This window comes from Falco naumanni, chromosome 7 (assembly GCF_017639655.2).
Source record: "Falco naumanni isolate bFalNau1 chromosome 7, bFalNau1.pat, whole genome shotgun sequence".
Lineage (NCBI taxonomy): Eukaryota > Metazoa > Chordata > Aves > Falconiformes > Falconidae > Falco > Falco naumanni.
In genome coordinates this window covers 28741171-28749889 of record NC_054060.1, presented here as the reverse complement: position 1 = coordinate 28749889, position 8719 = coordinate 28741171, and the positions used below count along the sequence as shown (strand labels likewise).

Sequence of the window (8719 nt, the reverse complement as noted above, 5' to 3'; positions counted from 1 at the left end):
GCCCTGCCCAGTGACTAAGGAAACGCTCCGTCAGGGTCCGGCTGAGATACGGCAGCTCCTCAAACGCCTAAAATTCCACGTGGCCCTGGAAAACAAAAATTATTATAACACACAATAGTAATTTCGACAAAAGCAGCACAACCATAACAATGAAATATTCTTAATAAATAACGATGAAAAACCCAAACACCACACCCCTTCCGCTAAAGGGGGGAGGAGGAGGCTCAAGCTTACAACTCTAGCACATTTTATTTTGTGTAAATTTATAAAGACAACAATCCTAGTCACGATTGTCACATTGTACAGCACATACCAATACAGTTGCAAACAGAACTCCACGCAAAACTAAGCGCTAACAGTAGCTTGAATCACTCTTCCTGCGATTGTCGTATCTAGACTAACAGTATTACACTAACACTGAAGAAAAAATAGTTCACTATAAAACAGTGATAGAACGTTTTTATAAAATATATTCCATTCCAATAGCTTTTCTACATACTGTATACTATAAAACTCTCCCACAAAAATTAGTGTCTTTAAATATACATATTTAATCTGAACTGCACCAAGATTAAAAACAATTAAAAATATCAATGATTTTTTTTTTTTTACATTAACTTCACAGTATTTGTTTGTAGAAGACAAATCCAGTGTTTAAAATGTGGAGCAGATCTGTTCCCTACGGAGACAGCCACCACCCCACGGTGAAACAGTTTATGAAGAGCCGAGCGTTAAGTGTGCCATGGTTTTAGTACTTCTCTGTAGAGTTGTGAACCATTTTGAAAACATGCTCCAAGCTATTGCAACTTAAAAAATAAGAGACACACACGGACAGATAGCCAAAAAAAGTCACCTTAAGAACAAAAATAAGTGCAAACATATTTTTTTTTACTTTAGAAATTCAAGCTATGAGGAGTGGGAACACAAATACCAGACTATGAGAACAGTGTGTTCGTGATGTAGTCAAGAACGAGAAAGTCTTTTTTCTCTTTTTTTTTTTTTTATAAAAAAAAAAAAAAACCTTTGCCCCATATTCACTGCAGTACAGAGCATGCTCATAGCATCAGTTTCATGATTTATTTCTACACTAAGATCAGACACAAATTTGTTTCAACTTTTCCCTGCTCCATACGCTCATGATGTTCTTATGGCACATACTATTTTATGATCTTAAAAAAAAAAAAAAACAACCAACAAAAAACAACTGAAGACTGAAATGCAAAAAAAAGCGTCACAAGAATGCAAAATTAAGATTACCAGCTTAAGTAATGCTGACTCTACATTAAACTCTTTACATGTTGTTCAACATGCAAAAACCATTGTTATGAAATTTAAAGTGAAGTGTAAATTAACTAGTTTTGAAATAGATTAACAGTAATAATTCCACTTCAAAAAAAAATCTAATAAATACTATATCAAGTATCTTCAGGAGAAAAAAAATAACTTAATTTTAGTAGAAAGAAAAATAACTTAATTTTAGTAGATTTTGTTCAGTGCTATTTCCAATCACAGCAAAAAAAAAAACAAAAAATGATTAAGTAGGATAAGACCACAGTACCAAAGCCACTTATGTTCAAAATACAGTACTCTCCCACAACTTTCATATGTAACAGGTTCAGCAAAAATATTTTACAGTCAAGAAATTCGACTGAAAACAAAACCCAAAACTATAAATAGAAGCAAAATTTCACATTACATGTACATTCATAGTTTAAGAGATGAATAATAAAAGGAGGCTGTAACAAGTATATCCTGATTTTCTTTAAAAAAGGAAGTACTTATTTAAAAAGCAACCAAAAAAAATATCCCGTATTATTTACGTAGGTAGTGCTCAGGTTTTGGACCAGAGGGGGAAGGCATTGGGAAATTTTTTCTTCTTAAGATGAAATACAGCATTTTAAGCACAACTTTCCGAAACAATCTAACTCAGTGCTTCAAATGAATTTTACATAAATGCTCAAGTTTCACAAAACAACTCCAGGAGTGTCAGGAAAGCTGGTGAAGCAACGCTAATGCAGCAGAACAACATTCAAAACCCTCAGGTATTATTATATTTCAGTCCCGTATACATGTACCTTGAATGGGTAATTTGACTGGAAGGGAATAATCTGATATTTACTGACATGCACAGACCAAAGGATGCTCTATTAGGCAAGTAATTGAGTTATCTGGAGTAAAACTGGTTATAATTACAGGCAGCCTCAGTTTACAAACAAATGAAAAAAACCCAAAACCAAAAAGCCTAAAAATACCCCACAAACCTCCCCAAAAAGGTGGGACATGGGGGGGGGGGGGGGGGGGGGGGGGGGGGGGGCGGAATCTTCAAACTGCCCCTTCAAAACACCGGGGATTGCACAGAATTTGGCTCTGAGGGAATCAGTGACTTCATAAAAAATCCCACACTGCTGATTTTAGCATAGCAGCAAACTTTTCGGACAAGATAGCAGGGCATCTCCTAACACCCACGGTACGAGCTGCCTTGAACTAAGGAACCCCAGGACCTGACACCTGGAGGGGTTATTTAGCCGCTTTGGGGGTGCTGTCCCAGCGGGGGGCACGCCATCAGCCCCCGGGTGTCAATACGGGAATGCAAATATTCGCACATCTTATGAATTTTTATTCATATGTCCTAGCGTGCATCCTTCAACAGTTCGGGAATGGATACGCTGCAGATCGAAAAGAGTTCTTCCATCCACGTTTTACGCTCAAAAGCAGCTTTTCAAGGAGGTCAGCCTGGGGAGGGGGACGGGTGGGAGGGGGAAATTTCAGTCCAGTCCCAAGGCAAAAAACTTCTCATTCTGATTTTAGGAGCGACTACAGAACTATTCCAATATAATAAAGAGAATCAAATGTGACCGGCACCAAAGATGTAGCCAGGAATTCTCAAACCCCCATATAATTTGGGCCGATTTAAGGTCTCGTCTAGCTCTATAAAACAAGAGTACATCCGCTTACTCTGCGATATGCGGACAAGTTTCTCTACCCTTAAATGTATTTAAATCATAGTTCATCTCTTCAGATGTTTCTATGCAACACGCAGAGAGCATTAGGAGAGCTTAATGGAATCCAAATTTTTCTCCGGAATTTGCTGATAATCTTTTTTTCAAACTAAACAAACAAAAAAAAAAAAAAAACACCCAACCGACCAACCAAAAAAGCCTGACCACGAAGCAAGTACTTCCAGCATGAAAACAGATGCTAAATCATTGCAGAATTACTTAGATCATTTCACATTAATAATGTAACATGGGTGCGCAAGAGAAGACCTAAAGGACAGTACTGGAAAGGGAGGGTGGCAGGGGAAGGGGGGAGATGGAGAAGTGGAAGGATTGCATTAAAAGGCCTCTGGAGTGTACACCTCTGCATCTTTTAAAGATCATATACCTGAAGTGAGTATCACCAAAATAAAATAAGGGGGGTGCGGGAAACAGTAATTCAGATGCTGCCTCTTTTTTCCTGGGGTTTTTTTTCAGAAGGGGGGGAGGATTCAAAAAAAAAAAAAAAAAAAAAAATCACGCCTCTCAAACAACCAAGGACTTTACAAGGCCACAATGAAATTTGCGGATATGTCTGTACAAATCCCCAGACTGCGTGAACCGTCTCTCGCACCACTTGCACCCGTGGGGTTTCTCCCTGGTGTGCACGACGGCGTGGCGGCTGAGGTTGTGGGAATACTGGAAGCTCTTGCCGCACTGGCCACAGGTGTAGGGCTTCTCCCCGGAGTGAGTCCTCTCGTGCCTCTTTAACGTGTACATGCAAGAAAAAGTCTTTCCGCAGAGGGTGCAAGTGGGGACGGACCCGTCAGGGGACAGGCGGGTCCGGGAGCCGTCCTTGTCACGGAAGTGAGAGCTCAGGTGCAGCTGAAGGATGTGCGGGCTCGGGAACACCTTGCTACAGAGGGGGCAAATGCAGATATGCCCAGGAGGCACGAGGACGCCTGAGGAGGAGATGTCCGACGAATCCATGTCGTCCTCGCTCTCGTCTCGCTCTTGATCTATATCCTCCTCTCGGGCATGAGAGCTGCCATTCCCCGCGAACATGTGTCCTAACCCTGTCACTAGGCTTTTGGCTGAATTCCCAAAATGCTGACTCTCCGGACTCCTGGCTTCGCCGTCCTCCTGATCTGACAGCAAGTCTTGTTCATCTTTAACAAGTGGCTCGGTACCCTGCTGCTGGCTGTCGGAAGCCAGCTGTCCAAAGACATAGGAGGGGTGTAAGGAATCTCTCCCCGGCACGGGCTTGAAAGACAAATCCAGCGCGCAGTCCACATCACTCGAAGCCAGGGGATGGTTAACAGACCTTTGGGACAAAGGTCCTGTGGAACTATTGACATTAGCCTTTGTTTTTCCAGCTGCTGCAGCGCACGGTTCTGCCTCTGTCGGCACAGAGCTGACACTTATATGATCAGAGGACCAGGCGGGGTGACTGCTGACCTTTTCTTTGCCTGCTGCTCTCTCGTATTCTGCAACGCTGAATTTTTGTTTGTTTCCTGGGTCAAACTCGTGGACCAGGGGCACTCCGGCATCTAGAAAATGCTCCGCTTTCTCCAAACCAGCCGCCTCATCATTAATCTTCTCTTCCAAACATAATTCTTTATCTTTCAACTTGCCCTTGCAGACTTTCACAATGTCATACATGTGAAGGTAGCTAGCTGCAGCCAGCACATCTTCGACCGGGAGACTGTTGAATTCCAGCTTTCCCTCGTACATGAATTCGAGCAGCAGGCTGAAGGCAGGGGCCGTGACAATGTCACTGTTCAGATGCACAATATCCCTTTTGTCTAACTGGTCCCTGTAGAAAAGATGGAAGTACATACTGCAAGAGGCAAGAACGGCTCTGTGAGCTCTGAATTGAGCTTCTCCAACTAAAACAGTACAGTCACACAGGAAGCCCTGGTGACGCTGCTGACTCAGACACTGCAGCAACTGGCGGCTATGGTCTGGAAACTCCATTCTTCCTTCATAACCTGTTCAAAACAGGAAAAACTTGAATGCTACTGTAAACTAAAGCCTCCTAGCAGCTGTAACAAACAGATCGGCTTTTCGGTAACACAAGCCAAAGAAACAGCCTTGGAGATAACGTTTACTGTTAATTGTCTGTGATAGTTTGGGGGGGGGGGGGGGGAGAGAGAGAGAGGAAAAAAAACCAGAACACAACATGCTTCTCATCCTTTCGCACCTGCTCTGAACAGGAAAAACTTGATTGTAAGTAAACAAAAGCTAGTAAAGCAGCAGCCCCTCCAACCTTTGTTTCTCCCACTAAGCACTTTAATAAAATTAAGAGGAAAGCACACACACACACGAAAAAAAAAAAAAGCAATAATAAAAAAAAAGCATAAACTCCCAGGCTGTCTGTCTTCCCGGCAACACTAACTCGGGGCATCTTTTAATAAAGCGCATTACCCACGTTACGCGCGCACACGCACATTTAAACTTTATCCTCAGTCGTTACGCACCGAACCACAACCGGACCGCGGCGCGGGGCAGCGGCGCTGCGGGAGGGCGGGCGGGGGGATGCGGACAGGGGTGGGGGGTGGGGGGGAAGGGAGGGGGAAAAGTTTCCCTTGAAGTTATTAAAAGGCAAGGAGGAAAATGGGCGTAAGGACGGCGAGAGGGCCGGGCCGGGCCGAGGCTGCAGCCCCCCGGCGGCGGGCGCTTACCTTCCCGCGGGGCGCGGCGGGGCCGGCCGCGGGCGCGGAGCCGGGCGGGCAGCACGGGCGCGGGTGCGTGCGCGAGTGCGAGCGAGGCGCGGCGGGAGGGGGGGAGAGGGAGGGAAGGGAGGGAGGGAGGCAGGCAGGCGGGAGGGAGGGAGGGAGGGAGGGAAGGAGGAGTGCTCGGTTTGCTAATTACACCGCAAGCTGGAGAGTCAGCTGCTCTGACTTCACTGCGATGGAAATGCTACCTCCAGCTGTGCGCCTTTTAATGCCATATGTTACTCCAAATCTCGCTACCAGCCAACCACAGCTTGCTGCCTTTTAAAGTTCCAGCAGCCCCATTTATAGCCCGCGATTAAATCCCACAAACTTGCCCCGAGCCCGCCCCCCCCCCCCCAACGCGCTCCCCCCCCCACCCCCGGACGCCACCTCCCGCCGCAAAGTTGCTCCCCGCAGCCCGCCGCGGTGACCTTCGCCGGCGCCCGGCTCCGCGCAGCGCTGGAGGAAAAGGGGGGGGGGGGGGGGGGGGGTCGCAGCGCGGAGCCGCTTTTCGGAGCCCCCCCCGCCACGGCAGCCGCGCTCCCCAACTTTGCAGGGAGGACTTTCCCCTTGCGGGGAGGGCGGGCGGCCGCCCCCCGCCGGCTCACCGCCCACTTACCGGCGTGCGGCGGCAGGGCTCAGCGTCCGCATGTGCGCGGCGGTGCGCGGCGGTGCGCGGGTGCGGCGGGGCCGGCGCGCGGCGGTGTTGTGGAGCAGGTTGCTCGCCGGCCGCTCTCGCGATACTTTCCCTCCGAGCCGCGGGTGTGTGTGTGCGTGTGTGTGTGTGTGTGTGCGTGTCCCCGCTGGTGCACACAATAGCCCCCACCGCCCCGGCCAGCCCCGCCGCCAGCGGCCGGTGTGCGCTGCCGGCTGCGCCCTCCCCCCGCCTCCCTCCTCCCCCCCCCCCCCCCGCCCCGGCCGCTGCATTGGCAGCGCGGCCGTCCCGCTCCCAACTCCGCTGCGCCGCCGCGCAGAGGGCGCGCCCGCCCGCTGCAGCCCGACGTGCGCTGCGCTGCGCTGCCCGGCGGGGAGCGGCGCCGCCTGCGCGCCCGCGGAGAGCCCGGGGGGGGGGGGGGGGCGGTGGGAGTTCCGCGGCGCCTGCCCCGCGGTGCGGCTGGGGCGAGGGGCGAGGCGCTTCCCCGGATTGATCTTCGGTTGCGCGTCAGCTAATAAATACCAGATGCCTACGGATTTTTCAAGATGACCTTTTCGATAGTTGATTAGAATTTTAAATTTTAATTAGCTGTAATCCCATCAAAAGTGAGCGCCTGCGGGGCAGCGCGGGGCCGGGCCCGGCCGTGGTTCCCACCGCAGCGTCGGGGTCGGGGGTCGGGGTCGGGCCCGGTACCACCGCAACGCGCCGCCCACCTCCGTGCGCCGGTAGCGGCGCCGCCGCGGGGCGTCCCGGGCGCTGCGGGGGCGGGGGGCGGCTCCGGGCGCGCTGGGGGGTCCCCGCGGGCACCCTCCCCGGGCCGGCCCGAGCCCCCGGCCCCGCTGCAGCTTACAGCCAGTACGGCGGGGAAGCCCCTTTCCCTTCCTTCCTCGGGGCCGCCTTGCTTGGGTGCTGCCACCCGCAGGGTCGCAACTTTTTCTTTTTTTTTTCAATGTCTGCCTTCTGTGATGCGCAGTGGTAGCGTTAGCACCTTAAAACCTCAGGTTTATTGCTTGGTGTGTTTGTTACTCGTTTAATCCCTTTCCTTGATATTTTATCTTCAGGCTTTCTGTCACAGAGGGCAGGGTCTGCACTGCTGACACCGCTTCTCTCGAAGACCTCAACTGGTTTAACTCCATTGGCCGCAAATGCCGGGGTGTTGGGTGTTTCTGAACATCAACGACCGCATTGCCACAAAGCACATTGGTAATGCCATTGTCCAAACTGTTCAAACTGGGAAACTCCAGCCCAGAATGTGGAGGTGCCCAGCTCCAGCGAAAGAGTTGAAGGTCCTGAGGTTAAATCTGTCACTCTCAGAGAAGCCCAGAGCCTGATCTGTTTGCCCGTGATGGCAGACGCGATCAGGGAACGGGAGCTCTCTGTCCTTTGAAAGACGGCATCATCCCACGGCCGCAGCCTGGTAATACAGGCTCTGCCAAAAGTGGAACAATTTCTTCCCCAAAGTGCAAGTGCAGTTTCCATTAAGTTACTCTGTCGATTTGTCGACTTGTGGAGTTTGGCTGTCTCTGTACACTGGAAATGTTAGACAGTCTCTTGTATTCATATGAACTATGCTGCTTGGCAGAAATCCCTTATTTTGTTTAATTCATTGTTCATTCTTCCCTCTCCCCTTTAATAATCAGGGGAGAAAAAATAAGATTAAAAAAAAAAAAAGAACCAAGGTTTTAATTCCTGTTTGGGTGCTGTAAGCTAGGAATAATTTTCTGCAATCTAGCAGTGTCTTATTTTTAGTAAACCAATTACAATTTCACAGTAAGTCTGTGGTCATTACTGAGTTTGAAATGTCAGAAAACGCAACAGCATCCCTCTTTTCTCTAGGTATCCATTTTTCGTGTTGTTGGCTTGCTTTTTCGGGACTCAGAAATACTATACTCATCTTCACACCAAGGCAGCGATAGATACAATACAGGTGTTGTGCTGATTTAACTATGGCTGTATAAAATACTGGTAGTACAACTCTCTAATGTAAACAAGCCCCAAGTCATTTCTGGAGGCAAGGCAACAGGAAGAACTGCCCCAGAAACTTTATTCCAAGAGCTCCTGCGTTTCTGAGGGCCCTCGTGAAAGCATGGCATGGTCAAGAAACCATTAGCTTCCACCTTGCTGGCCCCCAAGCCCTTTGCAGGCTGAAGGCTCCCCTGCCACAAAGCCCAGAAGAGGTTCCATGGTCCATCCTTCCTCGAGGGAGCAGAGCCAGGCAGCAGCTGCTTGGCTGATACGGAGCTCTCCGACCATATCCATGCTCGGGGGGGATCACGACCGTCATGGGGACAGCTGAACTTGAATGGGGACTGATGGAAGATGTCAAATGGGGACTGATGGAAGATGTCAGGGGCCACCATGTTAAGCATCTT

At 49.3% G+C, this 8719-nt stretch overlaps 1 protein-coding gene across 1 annotated transcript; it reads right to left on the bottom strand.

The window, feature by feature from the left end:
* Positions 1 to 230: 230 nt before the first annotated feature.
* On the bottom strand, positions 231 to 6483 carry ZBTB42 (zinc finger and BTB domain containing 42). The gene is made up of 2 exons (XM_040602066.1): positions 6312 to 6483; positions 231 to 4966 (listed from the first exon to the last, which is right to left on the bottom strand). The coding sequence occupies exon 2, from the start codon at positions 4950 to 4952 to the stop codon at positions 3522 to 3524; it is 1431 nt and encodes a 476-aa protein (XP_040458000.1). The 5' UTR covers positions 4953 to 4966; positions 6312 to 6483; the 3' UTR covers positions 231 to 3521.
* Positions 6484 to 8719: the final 2236 nt, after the last annotated feature.

Coding starts and splice junctions, on each gene's coding strand:
- ZBTB42 (XM_040602066.1), bottom strand. CDS start 4,952: ATGGAGTTTCCAGACCATAGCCGCCAGTTGCTGCAGTGTCTGAGTCAG.